This window comes from Cinclus cinclus, chromosome 6 (assembly GCF_963662255.1).
Source record: "Cinclus cinclus chromosome 6, bCinCin1.1, whole genome shotgun sequence".
Taxonomy (NCBI): Eukaryota; Metazoa; Chordata; class Aves; order Passeriformes; family Cinclidae; genus Cinclus; species Cinclus cinclus.
In genome coordinates this window covers 11,232,240-11,253,910 of record NC_085051.1, presented here as the reverse complement: position 1 = coordinate 11,253,910, position 21,671 = coordinate 11,232,240, and the positions used below count along the sequence as shown (strand labels likewise).

Sequence of the window (21,671 nt, the reverse complement as noted above, 5' to 3'; positions counted from 1 at the left end):
CAAAGTCCTCATTATTGGTAGACTGCAAAATTTCAACTAATATGGGGCTATTAAAAATGTTTCACCAGAATTTTAAGCAGAACAAACACAAGTTCATCAAAAGTAAAAATCTATAAACAGTCTTCCAATTAATGTGCAAAAAAATCTTTAAAAAGTATCAAATCACGACACCTCAAACTCGCTTATGTACACATCTAATATCTGTAAATGCTGTTAACTAGCTAGTTTTGTTTTGTTCTGCTACAAATAACTTACCTCTGTCCTGCAAAATGTCTGCATTGTAAAGATTTCAGTGCAAGTGCTTGCTTCATTGTTTAGTGCATTATCATGTTCGTTATTTTTTATTTTACAGTGAGCAGAACAGCATATAAATTAACACATACAACTCACACACAAGGGATCCTTCATCTACTGAATTCCTAGTCTGGTGTTTTCCATCACTCCAGGGTAGTGTCAGCCAGTTTTCTTTCATTTATCCCATTGGAATTGCAAACAGAATCTAAAATAAAAGTGCTATCTATGGTCTTCAGGTAATCCCTAGGTTTTGAAATTCCGTAACAACATTGCAGAAGCACTCAGCAGAGCACGGGATTAGAGAATGACCTGCACACTGAGAAGACACTTGAAAGTCTGGCATCAGGCAATTCCACTTTTTTGGTCTTTAAAAATATCGACTGTCTATAAACATTGGCAACCTCCTGTGCATGTCACTGGACTTACATGCCTCATTCACTGATTTGTTTTTAGGAATTGTAGACCTGTTCCCTCTTATTCTTGACTAGCCTGGAAATAAGAACATTCTGCTTAAAAATCTAAACGAAGTGGAAATACACTTCTTTCTGAAGGGAAAATTTCTACACTTTCCTTTGGACAGGTTTCCTAACAGAATAGCTCTGAAATGAGAAAACAGGGATCAGATGCTAGTGCAAATACATCCCACTTTTATAGCGAGGAATTGTACTGAAGAAAGAGGAAATTCAGGATAAATGGATTATTATTTTCCCAAGCCCTCCCTGCAGAAAAAAAAAATAATAGCAGTTACAGTGGTTATAATTACTGAACAGAAAAGAACTTGTTATGAACTTTTATGGCTGAAATGTAAAGAAGGCAGGTTGTGTGTCAGTAACATTCCAGAACTCAGTTTCTTCCAGGATGAGGTGCTTTAAATGGGACTTTATTATGGAACATTTTTCTCCTTTCTATGCATCTGAAATGCAACTCTGGATCCTGTCCATCCATTGCTGAGCACTCTGTGCATCTTGAGCACAAAAGTTATACACACGTTTGTTTGTCTTCAGCTGCAAAGGAAAAACAAGGACACAAAGATATCAGCACATGGAAAAGAAAACCTGCAAACTTTAAACTGCAATATTCAATGTGCTAACTGGGTCTGAATGCAACATTTTAGAACTACTGCCGTTGAGAGTGATGCCAGCTACATACATTTTTTTTGTCTTGAGATGGCACAACAGCTCCTTCCTAGCTCACACAGGACTGGAAGCACGAGCTTAAAACCACCAAGGGAAGGAAGTTTCACATCAAGATCAAGTAAAGACCAGATATACTTACATCAAAAAATGCCTTTTCACTGGCATGTTTTGGAGCTCCAATTGTTGGAGAAGCAGGAATCACAGTTTCTACTTCTGCAAGGTCTATGTGTCCCTTACAGCTCGTATCCTCACCAGAGTCGTAGTATCGCAGCTGGAACACAAGAGAAAAAACAAAACAAATCCAGACATGCTTTTAGATGGACCTTCCAGATTAATTCCCTTTTCCTGGATACAGCCTGGGGCCGTTGACTGCTAAGGGTGGGAGGCACAGAGATTACTAGCAGCTGAGGAGGTGGGGGAAGAGTATTTTGTGTCCAGAGCGGAGAAGGAAATAGTCATGGATTGCTCTGGGCACAGGACATGTGAGGCAGGAAAGCAGAACCATTTCTTCACTAGTCATTACATAAAACTAACACAAAAGCTTAACTTCACCAAGGCATTGCCAGAACACTTACTCTCTGTATTTCAAGAATTTAAAGTGATCAGCAAAAATTTAAGCGTAATTTCAGGTAATTATAAACCACACAGAAAGCTCACATTTTCCTATACTGCACATAGAGGTTGAATGAAGTCTGTGCTCTTTTTTTTCTGCTCCTTACAAAGGTACTTTGATATGAATATTAATCATTCTGTAAACTGAGTTCCAACACGTAAACAAGTGCCAAAAAAAGCCCCCTCAACAAAACCCCAACAAATTCCCATAAACCAATGTAAAACAGCAACACAACCTTTCAAAACAGAATTCCAGCTAGGACTGACCTGTGTTTCTCCTGCATCTATCATACTCAGAAGGTTATTTGGTTATACAAAAAATGAAAAAGCATCTTTTTCTCCTGCAAAATGAACCTTTTCTTCTCTATATGATATACATAAGATATATTAGAAGAATAATTATAAACAGCATATTTGTTGGTATTTACCACACTGATCTCGAGTACTCAATTAGCATTTCAAGAGATGTCTGTCTTTATCTATGTTCCATATTTGTAAGTGTATTGACTACAATAAATTAATATTTTTTTAAACAAAAGCATGAGTCTGAGAAGTTATAACCCCCACTGTGAGGAATATTTGGCTCAGAATATTTTACTGCTTGATGACCCGACATTATTTGAAGTACACAAGACCATAAATTTCTACTGCAGAATTCTGGCATACATTGCAAATTGGATAAAAAGTTTAGACCAACAGATGTCTACTTTTGGCACTCCTTTTTGTACAATGATTAGGTAGAAGACTTATGAATAATTTTGCTACTGAATTGTATATATATCCTATAAATTTTTACATACTCTAATATACTTTTATAAAACACTCTTATGTGTTTTTTTCTGAAAAATAAAAGGCAAAATACTAAAAGCCCTCTGTCCACTGGGAATTCTGTATCAGCCACAAGACACACAAGAAAAACACAGATAGGTCTAGAATGATGTAGCAGACATCACATCTGAAAATCATCATTACTAATATTTTTTGTAAGACCAACCTATACAAACCCAGTCCCTAAAAAGGGAGCAACATAATAATAAAAAAGTCCATTATCTGGAAAGGTTTTACCTGGTGTTTTGTCACATCCAGCACAAACCAGCGAGGTTTCCAACCTTTTAGCAAAGCTCCTCTTTTGTACAGCGTACCTTCAAAAGACCTGAGAGGGACATGAAATACAGGGGCATGTGATTCCATAATATGGATACTGCTGAGGAATAAAAGCCCCAGAATTATACATACTAAACACTTACTCACAAACAAAATTAAACACTTATTTTCCCGCAGGAAAACTAGCAGGATTTAAACCAATAGTTTAGCTATTTGTAACTGTGATACACAGATAAAACACCCTTTTAGTACTTTGGATGCATTAAATGTGCAACTACAGTTTGCTTCTGCATCTAATGAAAGGAAAGGGTGAAGGATGCTGGTAGGAGATAGAGGCCCACCCACTGAGACAACTAAATGTAATCAGATCCAAAAAGAAGGAATAAGATAGCCACAAAACATTGTGTGCACGTGAAAGTTTCATTTCTTCCTAAGGCAGAGATTTTTACCAATCCAATAAAATATTACTAAATACTGCCTGGTTATTCAGTTTACCTATTTTCATCATTCTTTGATGTGAAATGATTGTACAGCGTCGTTGTTCTTCTGTCTACTCCATTGGAGGGAGAGATGCTGGAACTCTGCTCCTCACCCAGCCCACTGTCAGGTATTTCCAACAAAGACCTCTTCTGATAGGAATGTAGATTAGGTGACATCATCCCTGAGGAGCCAGAAGGATGTCTCCGGAGCTGAAAAAAGAGAGAAATAGAAGAAAAAAGGTAATGCAATGTGCTATGGTCTCAGTGCTGCACTGATAATAAATACATGGTACAACATGCAAGTTGGGAACTACTGGAAGGCCAAAAAAAAAACCCAAAAAAACAAAAAAACAAACAAAACCAAAAAAACCTTTCTAATATAAATCAGTGCTGCCTCAGAGAAGAAGCCAGAGGGTTGGCAATTCCCTGCATTTCTTAGGCAGAAGGGTTCACAGGGAGTGAGAAATCAGTATTTCAGAAAAGCTTCATATATTCCAAAGACATAATACTGAACACTGTTTGCCTTGCTTTCTAGAAGCATCTAATACTAAACAGACATTTGAACACAGTAAATTTCTCTGATTTCAAAGGGAAGGAAGGGGGAAAAGGAAAAACTACAGCTTCCAAGAGCTACTTTATAGATCCATGTCATTTTAGTAGAATCTCAATAGCCTGGAACAAGAGGGAACCTGTACTTGGTCCTAATCTAAATGACAACACTCTACAGCTACAGTGTTGAACTGTAACTCACTGTGCAAAGCTCAGAGGCCAAGCTCCCAAAAAGCAGTATCTAGCATTATTCCTGGTGTACACAGAGAACAAAGAGGCAGCCTTTGACTTAGAAAGAATCTATATTGTCAGGTCCTCTTGTTAACATGGTCAGGAATTGGAAACACAAGCAGGAATATTTCTTATCTCTGCTTAGAAACTGTAACTCCATTTAGCCATGGAAATATCTTTACTCATCTCTGGGAATCTGTGATATCCTCTTGGCTGCTTTCAGGAATTGAGCTTTTTTAGTACTTCAAGAATCTTTTAAACATGTGAAATCATACATCTGTGCATTAGTGAAATGCTAATTTTATCTGTATGCCTTAACCTACTCTGGAAAGGCAACTAGATAAACAGCACAAGTGAAAAAACATTTTTCAACATGAAGAAATAAAAAGCCAATATCATGGGTTAGAACAACACATTCAGTTTTTCAAAAGCAGTATTTTACTCCAAGAAATACACTGATTTTGTCAGTGCCTCAGGTAGCCTATAGAGCAGGAACTGAATTATTCTATTGGGCAAGCTCTTTGCTACTTACATTGTCTTGTCTGGTGTCATCCTTTAGATTAATTTTGATCCTTTCCCACAAAAGCTGCCACCTCTCTGGGCTCTGATTTAATTTACTTTCCAACCTTTCGATTTCCTGAAACAAGGAACAAGGGTTTCCTTAAGAATAAACATTTCTAACAGATGACTCCATGGCAATCATTTTTACACAACCATTCTCTAGTTAACATTTCCGCCCAGTGAAGTTCAAAACCCTCTGTCATACAAGCTATCAACTGAGATCCCCCAGAATCAGGAGTCAAAGGCACCCAAGGACAGCATCAGCCACACTGCTCTTCCTGCATGTCCCAGGTTGGAGGAGCCACCAGGATTTCAATTCCCCCCCAGTTCTCCTGAACACACAAAATTCAACACCCACTGCCTTAACAGAAACACAACACTGATAAGGACAGGCTGTATTTTGTGAAAATATTTACAAAGAACAAATTCTGTACTGCGACACCAACGTTGCACATTGCCAATATTAACATTTACCCTGGTTTATAAAATGTGACACAAAGCTGAATAAAAGAAGGAAATGAAACAGAAAGATTTATTCAATTTGGATGCCAAACTGTAACAACATGTTCTGGTTGTGGAACTTGGGAATATGACCTATGTTGATAACCTCCAGTTAGGGTTATTTCCTGTTAATAAGACAGTGCAAAGCTAAGTAAAAGGAAGCAATTTTATGAGTTTATGTTTAGTTGTGAACACTCATTGATACATTTGTCAAGACTTTGAAGGGTGGTCCATATTCCTTGCCATGCTTCCTTTCTCCATTTTTACTTTCAACAACTATATTATTATGAACATCTTATTAATGAAATAAAAACTTCAATTTTTCAAATTCTATTAAGAATTCATGGTGGAATTAAAAACTGCCACAGGACATAGGCTTCTCATGCTATACAGAAGCCAATTAAACACCTAAGACATCTATTTTCAAAGCAAAGAAAGTAAGTCTCTACTTACTTCTACCCTACCTAATAATTACAGTAGATTTCATAATATTGTCCAATTCTTATTGACCTTTTGATTGAAATTTTTTTCAGGAAATTGCTAATACCTGAAATACAGAAAATTATTACGCTTTCAAAGTAAGAAAACATTTTGATAAGGAAGTTAACTTCTGAACTAAATTTTGAGCTCTTAGGTGAAAAGAAAAAGCCACCATTTGAAAATGTAACAGGAACAAAATATTTCTACAAACTTTTCCTTGCTGAAGGTAAATTAGAAAACCCCAAAGTGAAACTGAATATAAGAAAGGTGGCTTAACAGCAAGAATCAAAACAAGAAGCTTTAAATATTGAAGGCCTCTGAAAGTCACACTTGCTCTCTTTCTGCTAAGAAATAAAACCAGAATAACTTTTGGTTGGAGCATCTTCAGGTAGATGAAAAAAACAAGGAATGATGAACAGAAGCCAGACTAGAACTTTCACTGGATTGATTACTTGTTTGTCTTTGAAAGTGCTGAAAGGAAAACACTTCTGGGGCCATAAAACAGAGTCAATTTACCACACACTTTTCAAAGTAAAATTCTTTCCAAATTGCTGCAAAAGGATAGAAAAATCTTTACTGTTCTAAGTTAGTTAGTTTAATCTGATCATTCTCTTTCTGCCCTAGTCTTGACTTCTGAGTACGAATCCTTCCCTGCAGAATCTGGAAGTAACTGAAACTTGTTACTTAGCAACTGGGTCACATTCCTTCTTTTTTGGCTCCATAGTGAGTAATGCTTCCAGAACTTAAAATGAAAAACTTTCATGAAAACCTTTCAACAATCTCCTGTATATAACTTGAAAAGTTAGGACTAAATTCTCCTTTAATAGACTCCATGTTAAAAAAAAAAAAAAAAAGCATACATGGCAATAAATCATTAAGATTTACTCTTGCCTCTTCAGTTTTAAATTTTACAGAAAGCAGTTTTTTTTTTCCCTTTCCATGTGTAGAATGGACTCTGAGTAGATGCATTTCCTTGAAAGAAAACAATATAATCTTTAAATTTATCTCTCTGGTTCATCTCCTGTTGTCCAGGCTTACAGGAGCAGAAAAAAAAAATAAATATATGGTTATAACAAATTAACTTATGAGAATATAAATTCCTCCAATTAATAACAAGCAATTAGCACTACTGTGCCTCCCAGAAGATCTGCTAAATAACCTGCTTGGGAATATTTGAATGGCAGGGACAGAAGTTACATCTGCAGCAGCAGCTCCAGAACTCTGGAGACTGATCACCTCCTTTGCATCCACAGTGTGCCTGTGAATGCACCCAGGTTTATTTCTCACAATTCTTACAAGTACCAGAATCTGATCCACTCTTAAAAGAAGAGCATCACACTCTACCATGAAAATTCTGAATTATGGCATTCAGTAGCTTCTCTGTTTCAGCTTTACATCCTGAAGTGCACTATCTGGTTTTTCAATTGAAAAATATCTTTAGAACAAACAAATTTGGGCTTATCATTATAAACTAAGCAAGAATCAACCTTCCCCAGTAATTTAGGATGCTAAATATGGTCTCAGCTGAAACATTTTTTGGATACCAACACATTCTCAGCGGATTTATGATTAAAGAGAGGTCTTTCTCCTACATCAGCAATAGCCCTAAATTAACAACTTGTTTCAAAAGAACGTTCACTTTGCTTTTTAAACTTAGAAGAATATTTTTGTAACCTTTATACAACCTCTCCAAAGTTTTCCAAATGTTCTCTGCATTGCTATCTTTTATTACTATAATCTAATTCACAAATAACATTTAAACTCTATAAAACCTGACCCACATACCTTTAGCCTATAATATGGCTAATTTCCCTGTTATATGGCAGTTTCTCACAGTTGTGGATATGGATATTCTGGCATCTAACCCGGGAAGAAATGCAGGAGATCACTGTTGTATTCCTGATGTGCTTCTGGCCTCTGGCTACCTGATCCAAAAGCTCTCTGTGCTTTGCTCTTCCTTTGCTTCTGGGAAGTTAGAAGCTGTCCTATGTTGAGTCAAGGATGGTTTTACATGAGATCCTCTTTATTTATCATTTTTTTATTAGGCCATGCTCCTGTGTTCGATCAATTGGGATTGGAAGGGGCAGCCCAAATGGAATTTGAGGAATGTGCCAGAATAAAGCTAACTCTATAAAACCTTCACAGACTCACATTCATTCAGAAGCTTCCTGCAATAAGGCTTTCTAAAAATCATCTTTGGTTCAGGAGAATTGGGGGCCTACAGCATATCCAATTTTCCAAGCATTACACTAGTGGGCTCCATAATACCACCTTAAATGTAAGGTAAAGTCTGCAAAGAGTTTTCAAAATAAAACACTGCACCCAGGGATGTGTGACTGGGCATGCAAGTGGCTCAAAACAATGGAAGTGAAGAATGCCCTTGTCCTTTTCCTGCACTATCAACTATGGTTATGATGATAACCAAATGTTAGGCTGTTAATTAATTATAATCAACAAGCATCTTCATCTTTAAAAGAAGACAGATGTTAAATCACTCTAAACAACTACAACAATGATGATAATGGGATAATTTTTCATCTTCTAGTGAAGAAACGATAAAACCTAAGCAGCCTAAGTGAGCCCGAACAAAAAAAAGCCAAATTCAAGCATCTATTTCATGTACTGAAATATTTTGAAGACTCTAAATTTATCAATTTGGTTCTGGTAAACATGACTAAACTAGGAGCAATCATGGCAAGCTTTTTTGAGAAATGTGGGCCAAGATGTTCAGTTTGTGTATCTGCTTCCCAATTGTTAAAATCAACAAGTGTCAGAGTCTGTTTTCTGATCTGTCCAAGAATCTGGATCATTATTTTACCACGCACCTACTTTAAAATAAGGAGAGGTCAAGAAAGCAAGATTCACCATTTGCCCAAATGAAAATAGCTGGTCCTGCATTTCCTGCAAAAGGCAACCTAACATTTTACTTATTCTTTAAAACAGACAGTGAAGAAATGAATCCATGAGTAGTTATTGAGTACAATTAAAACACAGTCCCAGGGAGATGTGCATTTAGAACAACATCAGCTTTGCAGGAAGTCTGATTGATCCCCAGAACCACCACCACATCTCCAGATCAACCAGTCTTACTGAAGACCTTTTATTGACATCTATCATGACCCTTTTGATCACAGTACATCTGTAAGGCAATAACCTCCATAAAAAGGAGATATGAATTTCATGAGCAGAAGAGAACTTACTGTTCTGTGCAACACAAATACTCACATTTAAAAGGCTGGTGATGGCATCAGGCTGTATTTTTTTTACATCATCATAACATGGCCACACTATTTTCCTCTTAGTCTGAGAGACTGATCCATCTGTTTGGTCATTTTCTTCTGAAACATTGCATTTTGCAGGTACCATGGTCCAATCATAGGAAGGACCTGTAGCCAAAATCTCTTCTACATAATAATCCCACTTTTTGAGGCTGGACATATTTACATTTGGCTTCAGTGCCTATTTGAAACAAAGTGTTTTTATAATGACATGAAGGAAGCCTTTGAATTTAAGATTTACACCACAATACCTTTATTTTCCAGATTACTCTTAATTCAATTCTACAATGGGGAGTGTACTGTGAATTTTCTAAAATTATTCAAGACACAGCCCAGTGTAGGGGACAGATATTATCATATAAGACAGAGATGGAGATAATGTGATGCAATCCGATTGTTAAGAAATGTGTCCCATCATGACTCTAAACTCAGTTGCCCTTTAGAGACAATTTTAATAATAATTCATATAGTTAAATGAAATAAAACAGGGAACCTCATTTAGTTCACCAGGATGCATGAATACATGTTTCAGAATTTGGCCATTTAAATTACATTTCCGTGACTTTCAGATACTGCTCCAATCAATCATGCAGGGTCAATTTTTCCACCAAACACTTAGTTCAGAACAATTCAGATATCAAAATGCACTCAAGGAATCACTCAGTATAACAAACCACCTGTATTTTAAGAAAAATCATACCTCGATTTCAGCAGGGGCATAGAGGTAATTGAAAAAAATAGGGCTCCTTTTGTGCATCTTTTCAATACATTCCCAAATACAAATTCCTTTCTTGGCATGTTTATCTCCTTTATCTTCAAACAATGTCCCTGGGGAAAAGAAGAGCAGCAAAAAGATGGCGTTGTGATAATGCTTAACAAATGCTAAAGCACAGCCTAAAGGAATTTCACTGATTCAAGGTATAGCAAAATCTACTTTCAAATGCCACTGCAAGAGGAAACAAATAAAGATGATAAATAACAGAAATCAACATTTTTTTAGAATAAAATGGTTGCTCAAGTCTAATCTGCCCCACAGCTAGAAGAGTTTTTAAGAAAAGCATTAAAGTTGATCATATGCCATGAGAAGCAGCCCACAAAGCAGAGGAACTCCGAGCCTGTTCCAGTGGACAAGTCCCAAGAAGAGCCTCAGTAAGATGGCTCTGAGAGGAGCTAAGGCCCTGGAGCCAGTAAAGTTGGACATGACAAATGGAGTAAACCAGGAAATATCTAAAGAGAAACACTGAAGGGAATGCAAGAGGAAGAAGTGGGAGATAATTGATGGAAAGGCTTTTCTTCCTTGGAAACTTTCTGCACTCTGTGAAGGGCTCACAGAGACTTTGTTTCTGTTAAAAGAAGGTATTTAGTAGGGAAAGAAGGTATTATAGAAGGTATTTAGAAGGTGTATTATAGAAGGTATTTTAGGGAAAATGGAACTAGTGGAAAGATTGCTAAAAGCCCTGAGGCATGGCACTGATTTCTTCCACTTTCTCTTAGGGCCATCAGAGGCATGGCTCAGGAATCACTGAGGCAGAAAATACTGCCTGTTCTTCACCTCCATTTTGCTTTCTAGATCTGAACTGTAATTCATTATGTGCTCACCCCACAGCTACTGGACCATCTCAACACAGGCAAATTTTTGTACACCAAATATTCAGGAGAAAAATATCAATAACTACAAAAGCAATATGCAATACACAAAGATCACACATACCATGTTCTAGTCTTTCATAATCTGAATCCAGAAGAAATGTTTTAAATCGATTTGATATGTGATGAAAAGCCAGAAACTTCAGATAATATTGATTGAACTCAAACTCAGTCGGGTATTGGTTATGAATCTAAAAAATAAAATTAAAAAAAAACAAAACAAAAGGAAAAAAGTGGATATTGAGGTATAATACAAATAGGTGTGTAGGAAATAATAAAGTGAAATGACAGCAAAGCAATCCCCCCCCAAATGAATGCTGAAAACAAATTTCAAGTGTCCTTCAAACATTTTGTCCTAGAATATTTTTTGCCTAAATACATTTATATATTGCCTATGCTGCAAAAACATTTCAGAGCAGATAGAGTGAACTTTGGAATGTGCAGTATTAAACTCTGTACAAACCCCACAATTCTTCCAGGAAATCCAACTGGATATAAATCTTCTATGACAATTCTTGAGTCACCATGAAACTTCACAGGTAAAGATGCTACTCCTGGGTGTGGCTGGAATTCAAACTTGAACTGAAAGGTTTCACATTGGATTTCTTGCTATTGCTCAGATCCCCACAAGGCAGACAAGCACAGAGACAATGCTGCAAATGCCATGCCATCTACCACTCCTGAAACAGCCAATTTCTCAAGTACTAACTAGCCTGCATAGATTTCTTCCTTTTCAAAATACGACCCAAAATATTAGAGTGTGAAAAAAACCATCACACCGAGGAGGTGTCTTGCCATTATTCTTTTAAAACAGTAAAAACTATGTCATTCCTTAAATTGCTACCCTCATTAGGTTGTGGGTCTGTCTAATTCAGAGAACATCTCCAACACGAGTCAGGAGCTGATATTTATTTAAGAAAAACTACACAAAAGTATCAGAGTACAGCACTGTGAAATGGTTGGTTCTTCACAGCTGCTTCTCTTTAACATTATAATAAAGAGACTGGTGTAAGATTTTAAGCATGAAGTTTAACATTCATGGCAAAAAATTACTGATATTTACACTTGATATCAAATAAAAGGAAGGATTCTAAAAATTTTGATGAGATAGTGCTTGGAGAAATTTCATGTGTTAATTTAAAATTTACTCTTCAAAGAAGTTTATGACTCACAATCTTTATTTTCAGAATAAACATGGCAGTTAAATTCCTAATTGCAGTGGAAATAAGCACAGTTTGCAATTGAAAAAGAAACTGCAAATTGAATTTCACATTTGAAATAACTCCCTCTGTGCTTTGTCTAGCTCCACATCAAACCTGTAATACACTTTTGGGCCTGCAATCCTCCTGTGCCTTGTCTGTTGCATTCCCACCACTCATTTTCCTATTCCATATTTTCCCTCTAATTTCTTATCTGTTTCTCTCTTAACTTGTCAGTTACCCAATGGGTTGTTTTCAGTACTGATGGCAATTGTTATTAAGACTATTGGAAGCTCCTTACATTTAGAATCCCACATAGACCAGTCAAATAAAGGGGGAAAGAAGTGTTTAGCAAGGAGAGGTTTTCCACTGACATACAACAGTGACAGGGAAATCCCTTGAAAGGGCCTATAAACACCCACACAGCATTTCAGAGAATTTGTAGTTATTATATCTCAATGTTATCTTGGGGCTGGGCATTTAAAGTGCTAAGATACTCTGAAGATATGTCAGTTCAATATACCCACTCTTATTTAATCCCCATTTTTCCCCTGATACAAATACTACATTCCTGTAGTGCTTTGTAAGAGTAGAGCTAAGCAATTTTTTTTCTATAATAAATTCAGGACTTCAATTTTATAGACAAATATTTAGCTCTAATTATTAAAAAAAAAATAGGGTTTTTTCCATATCTTCTTTAGTACATATTTTCCCCTTGTGTTAGGAGAAGATTTTTCTAATATACTGTAAGAAGGAAAGGCAACATTCTGCTATTTGACATGAAATATATACAGGGTCTTAACTTCTACTTATGGTCCAACAATTATTTTAATACATGTAAGAGTTACAAGAACAAGCTGCTGTTAAAATCCTGTCATAGATCTAGATGTTGTGGCGATTTCCTTTCTGAGATTTCTGGTTGCAGAAATATTGTAATAAGTTATTACAATATAATTTACTTTTAAAGAGAAAACAACTATAAAACATTTCTTTGATAGAGGTAAACAGTGTAGTAATTGTTGTTGTCGTAATCTCCATAATACATGAACATTTAAAACCTAATTAAACCTGTATGTGTTTCTAATACTATGATTAGAGAAACTCAGCATTTTGGACTTCTTTTTACAATTATCATGTTCCCACTGAAGTATCTCCTAAATGTCTTTAGTTATCTTACAGCTCTATCAGCCTGCCTTAGTTTTCTAATACATTTTGGGTTTTTAATTCCATTGAAGTTAATGGAATTTAATTCCACTAAAATGATCTTTTTTTTTTTTACTTAGTATGCATGAGGAATACAGCACTGCAGGTATGGTGATGTAGCTGGTAATGGCTACAAGGCTACTCCTGCAAACCCTGGAATAAGTGAGCACAATTCCCATGGGGGCAGCACTCACCTCCTCTCACACAGGGCACTGTGACCACAGCTCCTCACTGAGCTTAAAATATGTCAGCTCTAGAAAATCATCCTGTTCTAATTATATTTAATAAATGACCAAATAGATTCAGAAGAAAAATAAGAAAAGCTTCCTCACTGACATCACTTGAATAAATCCAGTCTCCTTAGAAGCAGGGAAAGTATCTGCCAGATGCTGCTATTGTGAAAGACTGATTTTGCATTAATAATTCAGCTGACACCTGGAGATATTGGCATAAACAATGACTTCTTATAAGATGATGCAGTTCTAATTTAGGAACCACTGCTTCATTTGTTTTCTCTGTATCTTTAGTTTAACCCATGACATTTAATGCATATACTGGTAATTTTCTGTGGTAATTTTCTTACTGCACCGACTATGCATTCTAAAGGTTAAAAAGACTTTGAAAGGACCAAATGTTTGCTTCCAGACAACGAGTAATTTTTTAAAAAACTGATCATAATATATTACACTTCAGGGTCCAGTTGCAATCTAATTGGATCCTGTAGTTGTCTTTTTTGCACAGAAACCAATGGAACCACAAATATTTTCAAGTACAGATGTTGAGAAAACTTCTTTTTCATGGTAAATTCATACGAAATTTCAACCAATAATTTGAGTTCAAAATCAATTTCTCTGGAAATTACAGCCACACTGTTATAACTTGGTAACTCAATACAATGCCATCATCATGAGTTAGGAGAGTAATCTAACTCTAGTTCAAGCAAAGTTACTCAGAACTGCATTCTCCATGGGAATGGAGGTCACTTAGCTTATAGACAAGTCAATATTATCTATATTAGACTGATTATGCTTCCCATGCCCTGTTTTGGATGAAGATAAAACTGGGTAAAATGATGATAACCCCTTCGCATAAGAAGTTACTGTCTCCTTCAGACAGAATTTAGAAGCTGAACTGCTTCTAATGGTCTTTTTTACCAATTTTTTTCCCAACATTTTGTTTGGGAAAAGCAGGCAGGCTCCCAAGAACCCCTGAGCTAAGAGACTGGAAGGATGCTATCTCCACCAGGGCATGTGCAAACAGCTCACACTCACAAAGCAGAAAATACACTTCTCTCTGTAAAATGTACCTAATAACCTGTATATCTCATAAGATAGAGTCAGACACCTGCTGAATACCAAAGCTGCTACCTGAGGTGAATTACAAAGGTAATGTTCTTGCATTTCCTTGACACATTCACGTGTGTGCAGCCTGAGGCAAAGCTGTACCTGACAGTTGTCAAAAGCAGGGATTTATCCCACTTTGCATTTCATTCTAGCTTTTAAAGGTGGGATGATTATAACAGATTTTGTTAAACATAACATAAAGAAAAACCAAGAATTCTGCCATGAAGAAAACACGGTTCATTCTATTTCACGACAATAAACCCAAATCCTTGAATTTAATTTTTAACTTTCTTCTGGATAACACATTTGTTTCCAAAATCTCTGAATCACTTGAGAGAGAAATACTACATGGGTATTTGTGGATATATGGATATATGGCTTTGTGGACAAATTCCTTGTAATGACAACTTTCTGAGATTTATTACAGTAAAACTGAAGCAAAGCGTTTCCAGTGGCAGACACAGGTTATGTCTACATTAGCAAGTAACCAGAAGCAACCCAGAGTAGACAACCAGACTGAAGCAGCTGCTGCTGAGGTCCCTGCAGCCATACTACACATCTGTGGTTTTATCTGGACTAGATTCAGTCCAGCTCAGTGGATGACTCCACACTGATCACCTCAATGGTTTTAAGATACGTGACAAGTCATTGGTGCAAGTTTAAATTCTTCCTCCCCAAAAAAGTCTAGAGTACATGCACCAGACCAGCATCAAAAAAATGGTAAGGGGAGATGCTGGAAGGATTCACTTCCAATTTACACTAGTGCTGAAAATCAGAGGTAGGTTTATTCCATTCTGCTAATGGATGGCATTATGCGATCAGCCAATTTAAGCTTAGAGAAAACACCTGGAAACAGAGAGAACACAGCACCATGACCACAACAAATTATTAATTTACAGAATTGAATGTAAATGCCACCAGGCAGATGAGTTTCAGTATTAGAACACATTACAATTTTGTCCTGTTGTAGCCATTGCAACCAAGAATATGGGTTTTCTTCTTCAGAAAAGGAGTAATAACCCTAAGCCTATTGTAAGAAAAAGTGACATTTGGGCAGATTATTTCATTTGAACAAAAAATGCAGTACTGACTCTCTTTAGAGAAATCTCCCAATTTCAAATAAAAAAACCTTGTGACCACAACCACTGGGAAATGGATGAAATGGAAGATGTGACAAATATTTCTAAGGTTTTCATAAGGGGAATGCTGTAGGAACCAATGCAAATTCTAAGAATATGACTATTAACTTCTGAGACACCACTAATGATGGCTGTTGGTGTTTAACAATGGGACACAAAGAAAGCTGGGGGTTTTTCCATAACATGTTTATCATTCATCTTCTTATAAGATCATTCATGATCAATCTCACACAGGTACATCTGAAGATTGCTTTCCATTGGTTTAGCAAGTTATTTAATCCGTGGAGTTTTCTTCAGGTAGCAGAGTAAGACTCCCCACAGACTCCTTTTTCATGCAAATTTTCACTATGAATGTGTGTTCCCAGTACAATGGCTGGTGCTTTACCAGTTATTTTCTGTGATACACACTCATCCATACATTTTAACTCAGGTTAATAATGCCAAGGAAAACTTTCAGCTTTTTCAGTGAGAAGAATCAAGGAAGTGGGAAAAGGAGGACACGTACAAGAGGAACTATGCAAGAACACCTCTTATGTTTGCATCCACAGAATCTCTGAAAAAAAATCTACATTTAGTGGTTTGAGATGAAGAAAAGGACAGACTCCAGAATTAACCCAAGAATTAGTATAATCTTAACCTAATTTCTTCCTATACAACACAACTGTTGGTGTCCACCTTCTTCTGAACATGTACTGACATAAAAGTCATTGTTTCTAGAACTGGTGCAGTAAATGACCTCTTCAAGGCTCATCATCGGGCACAAGGAATTAAAAACTGCCTAGTCAAGCCACTAGAAATCAGTCCCTTCTTCCTTCTGAACAAAGGACTCTAAAGGCCAGTCACAGCTTAAAAACCTTCTAATTGAAACCTCTACATAGAAGACCTTAATAGAGCAGTACTACCAACCATCCCTCTGAGTCTGCTTTGGGTCAGTCTCCTCTAGACAACCATCCCAGCTCTCCTCCAGGTGAAATCCACCCACTTTAATAAAACCTAGGGAATGTTTTTACAAGCCTGCTCCCAAACCTGTATCTAAAACATCAGAAATATTGGAATATACACATTTCTTCATGAAACTGTTATAAATACATATTATGGTATTAGCTTTTTGCAAATATTAAAGTGAATATTATATGTGCGGTGCTGCAATACTTTTTAAAATATAGTTTTCTTTAGGAATAACATAGACCAATAAAGTGTGTTCATAGTTAATAAACTACTTGCATAATACCTAGTGAAGTCACCTACAACTAATATACTAAATGCTAGCACTGACCATTTATAGAAATTGAAAACTACAGCCTAAATTAAAACCAATAAAATAAAAATAAACTAAAAACGCACGCACTCTAAAAAAGCAGAATCAAAAAGTAGCCACGTAAAACAATTCCTGGAATATAAAAAATAGTTCATAAATATGCAACAGGCTAATAAATTTAAGAAGTGTCTCCAAAACAGCAAGTATGCTCTTGGCTAAATGCCATTATAACCTTTTACTTTATTATTTATGTCTTATTGTCTTTTATTAAACCTTTAAAATCTACCCAAAAAACCACCACCACCACCACCAACAACAAAAAAAAAACCAAAACAAAAAACAAAACAAAAAAACCCCAAAAAACAACCAAAACAAAACAAACCTCATTTCTCACAAAACCTTCTTGTAAATGGAAGTTAGGGATTGGCTCACCTGATGCACACAGTCTAAGAACTGCAGGAAAACAGGAGTAAATCCACTGCCCTGACAATTGAGGGTCAGATTACTGCGCTGACTGAATTTGTGACCAAAAGAGAGCCACTCTTTCTCCACCAGCATTCGGAAACCTTCAAGTGTCCTGTAGAAGGGATCACTGAGTAACTGCACCAGAGACACCACCTGCATCACAGGACAGAATATTCTGTGTTATGAGTGACAGAAGTTAGGAGAAACCTTTAGCAAATGAATGTAAGCATTCAGTAATCTGTTTAAGGTTCAATAAAACAAAAGCTTTCGTACAAGCTCAGTGACAAGTATTTTATCACATACATTAAGTACCTCTATGAAACAAACCCAATGATATTCTACATGAAAAAGCTTCAATTACATTGAGATTTTATGGTATCTGTAGAAGTAAAACCTAAGCAGCTACAGACTTGGGAGGTGGTTACAATGCTTACTACATTTAAATCACGTTTGAAATAAAGCCCCCTTTTTAAATAAATGTTTAAAAGATAGTAACTGCTACCTCAGCAAAAAAAGCATTAAAGAATTGGTGCTAAGGGTGACTTCCAAGTTTTTGCCCCAGCCAACTGCAGTCTGTCTTTATACACAGCATCTCAGGAGACTTTAGAACGCAGCACAGCCTTCTTGCACTTCCAGCTATGTATCTCCCCTCTCTAGCTTCATTGTTTGGCAAGGATTCCAATAATTATGGTCACATTCTTTTGTGTGTTTGTTTGCCTGGTATTATGATGCTGGCTGCACATGAAGGTTGTATTTACCAGAATTATGGATATCTGTGTTTCTCTTCTGAACTATGAGCAGCAGCATGGACACAATGAACCTATTAAATGAGGCAGCAGATCTTGATTCACCTAATTTATAGTTTGAGGTGATCTGTCCTTGCAGCAGGTGTTACAGGCACTTTGGCAAAAATTCACTTTTCTCCCTGTGTGGTCTCCTAATGTTACTTATGGAAACTGAATGGAAGAGAACACATTTCCCCTGTGTTTAAAATGATAAATGAACAGTTGTGGCAACTTTTAGCTTTCATTCTTACTCATGATCAGGTGCAGAACTGCAGATCTTATATCTAAGCCTTAGAACTGCTAAGACCATCAGGACCTTTGGAATGAATTCATTTTAAGGAACCATATAATGACATAAATTGCAAATGAATGCAAGGATTCATGCATTGTGGTTTCTCCTCTGCTGCCACAACACAAATTTATTAATGTTGTGCCAAGTTATCTGTCACTTGTATAAAAAAGTATTGCCTGTTTCTTTTCCTTAATATTTAATTATAGCAAGGTTTTTATAGCATCTTACTTGAGCAGTAATATCCCAGCCATCTTCCAAACAAACCATAACAGAAGAACCATTTTCTAGGAGTTCAGAGATGATCACACCCAGTTGCATTATCCTGTGAAGCTATAAAATATTATGAATGAGTAACACACTCCAGATAAATCTTTAGATAACAGTAAATATAGTATTTTCATATTTTAAAATGCATTCCTGGATCCACATATAGCACAGAGAAATACATTGATGCAACCGATTAGGCAACAATAAAATGTAACAGACTAAGGATTTCTATCTGAACTACAATAAAACTAAAGGAAGTTTTGAAGATAGGAACTTAAAGTATTATAGCCAATGAGTACTGCAATAAAACAGCTGTCATAAAAAGGAGAATGGGAACAACACAGTTGATAGATTTACTGGAGAAAAATTCCATCCTGGGCTTAACACTAAAATAATTTCCTGTGAAATGTTAAGATTCCATAAAGTCACTAAGTACTTTGATGGGAGAACCCATGCAAGATATTTAAAAGATAATATTACTAATACTCACTCCCATGGACGTTGGAAATTAATTAACTGAACAATAATAGCAACAACAGAGAAAGAGTTTAGATAGTTGGGCAGACAGGCTAAAATATATGAAAAGAGGGCACTTTCATTATTTGCACTTCAATACTCATTACACAGTGATGCTAAAATAAGCATGTTAAAAAAGTTCAGGTGAATCTGGGCAATTTTATCTTACTGTGAGACTTTGCATCGTTATTAGCAAAAAGAAAACTCTATATGATGATTTTACCATTTTTGTATGCTATGACAGCACTCTTGGTAAACAACAGAATAGGCAATACGTAAACAATACTCTTTTTACAGCAGAGTGAAACTGTTCTTTGTGCAGCACTGAATATAATCCCACCAACAGAAGCAATAGGAAAGGTGAAAACCTGAATGAAGGAAGAGAACAGGATAGGAAAAACAAACAAAAGATGGTAAAAATAATCTAAGATCATTTATGCAAGGGAAAAAATAAGTTCAGAAAGTACAAAAGGCACAGGAAAGTGAGAAGAAAATTAAATTGAAGAAAATAGGAGGAAAAAAAAATCAACCAAACAACAGTTAAACCCTAGAAAATTCATCCTTATTCATGGCAGTCTGCTTTCTTCCTGTTAAAGAACTGATGAATATGCTATGGAAATTGTGATAGAAAAACCCTGACTCCTCTGAGCTTTCACACAGCCATTATTTAGAAAAAAGCCCAACCCAAACAGACTAATTTTACTGCTATTTTTATAGGAAAAGACTGAAAAGAGAAGCACTTTTAAAAGCAAGTTTGTTTATTCTTCTATGCTTTCTTAGGCAGTAGAACAGAAGAAAGGCTGTTTTTTCCCCATCTTTAATGAGGAAACTGATATGCAATCTGGTTTTACAGATTCACTGCTAAAAATGCAAACCACTATTTTTATAATTTGTGTTCAGAAGACAGGGCAGGGCTTCAATTTTCTTCTCTGCATTCACATTCTTACAAAGAAACAGTCCTTACAGTGTTAAAATCAGCAATTTTAAACTTCTGTTGCCCAGAAGAGGAAACCATAATACAATGAAAACATTTCTGAGATGACAGATCTATGTTCTTTCATGGGAATAGTAGAAAATGTGCCAAGTCAGTCATAAATTAATGCAATCACTCATAAATTAATGCTATCAGTCATAAATTAGCTTTATCACACAAGTCAGACGTGACACAACTTAAACCACAGAAATGTGGTTTAAATGCAACAAAACTAGTGTGTGACATTATGTCCCAGTCCTCAGCAGAGTGATGCACTCAAAGCAAAGAATGATCCTCTAAAATATTCCAAAACAGAGTAACTCCAGTATTACCTGCCCTTGATCCCTGGGCTGCTACAAGGGACATGTTTATCTCATCAATTCAATGATGAAATGACATTCCATTATTTTATCTACACTTATGAACTTGCTCTGTGATAGAAAATGTTCACATGATGAGGAAGTCAAGTCTTTTTTATGCTCTCCCAACTTGTTCCCTTCCTGAAAACCTTGGTGGCCAGACCCAGCCATGCCCAGCTCCTGCTCTCAGGAGAAGTTCAGCCACTTCTTGGAGCACATCTCAAGCAGGAGTGATGTGTAACACCTGACATGTTACTCACAAGTACTTCCTCCTTAACAAATCAGCACAAATTTCTGTTCTCCTTTCTGTGATTAATTGCATTTGAGAAAAGTATATTCTGCAGTGGATTCCAAACATAACAAGTAGCTGTTAAAAACCATTCACTGTCATTAAAGTTGTTTCAGACTTGCAAAGAGCTGGCTTTACCACACCCTTCTCATTCTGAATCTTGCAAAGTTTGCTGCAGTTTTGCCTTTGTTAGGTTAATATTTATGTAAAGGAATATGAGAAAGGGAAATCTAAAGGTACAGATTCAGAGAGAAGAGAGTAACACACAAAATCCTCTCTTCCCCATATCCCACAACAGATGTTTGCTTGCTTTTTAAGTTGTGCAAATCAAAATCTAGAGTGGGAACACATAGGAAGAGTCAAATATTTGTTTTAAAATCAAAGAGCTCATTTATTGTCCCACACTTCCTTTTTCTGATTTTTAAAATCTATAAAATAGGAAAAATAATTTAAAACCAAGGCCATGAATTTATGCAGACAGAAAACCCAGTCATCTCTCCTTGCGTGCGTGTTCCACGTTATAAAACATAAATTTTGCTCTAAAAACGCCTCCCATATTTGTAAATGTTATGATGGCTTTAAAATAATAGCAATTCTTGTGTAATGCCAGAATAGATAGCATGCAAAGCACTTAGAATGAGCAAAGAAGAACAGCTGGTTAGAACACAATAGTCCTCTGTCACAAGAGCTTGGAATTTACTTGGTGTGATC

General features: G+C 36.2%; 1 protein-coding gene across 1 annotated transcript in view; it reads right to left on the bottom strand.

Annotated features, from left to right (window-relative positions):
• Positions 1-1,199: 1,199 nt before the first annotated feature.
• Positions 1,200-21,671, bottom strand: part of SBF2 (SET binding factor 2) — a 230,196-nt gene continuing 209,724 nt past the window's right edge. Inside the window, exons 32-41 of the mRNA XM_062494271.1 lie at positions 18,785-18,886; positions 17,447-17,632; positions 10,937-11,063; positions 9,926-10,053; positions 9,173-9,406; positions 4,938-5,042; positions 3,642-3,835; positions 3,108-3,195; positions 1,570-1,701; positions 1,200-1,298 (exon numbers count right to left, since the gene is read on the bottom strand). Of these exons, the coding sequence (XP_062350255.1) occupies positions 1,200-1,298; positions 1,570-1,701; positions 3,108-3,195; positions 3,642-3,835; positions 4,938-5,042; positions 9,173-9,406; positions 9,926-10,053; positions 10,937-11,063; positions 17,447-17,632; positions 18,785-18,886 (1,395 nt within the window). The remainder of the gene's footprint in view (positions 1,299-1,569; positions 1,702-3,107; positions 3,196-3,641; positions 3,836-4,937; positions 5,043-9,172; positions 9,407-9,925; positions 10,054-10,936; positions 11,064-17,446; positions 17,633-18,784; positions 18,887-21,671) is intronic.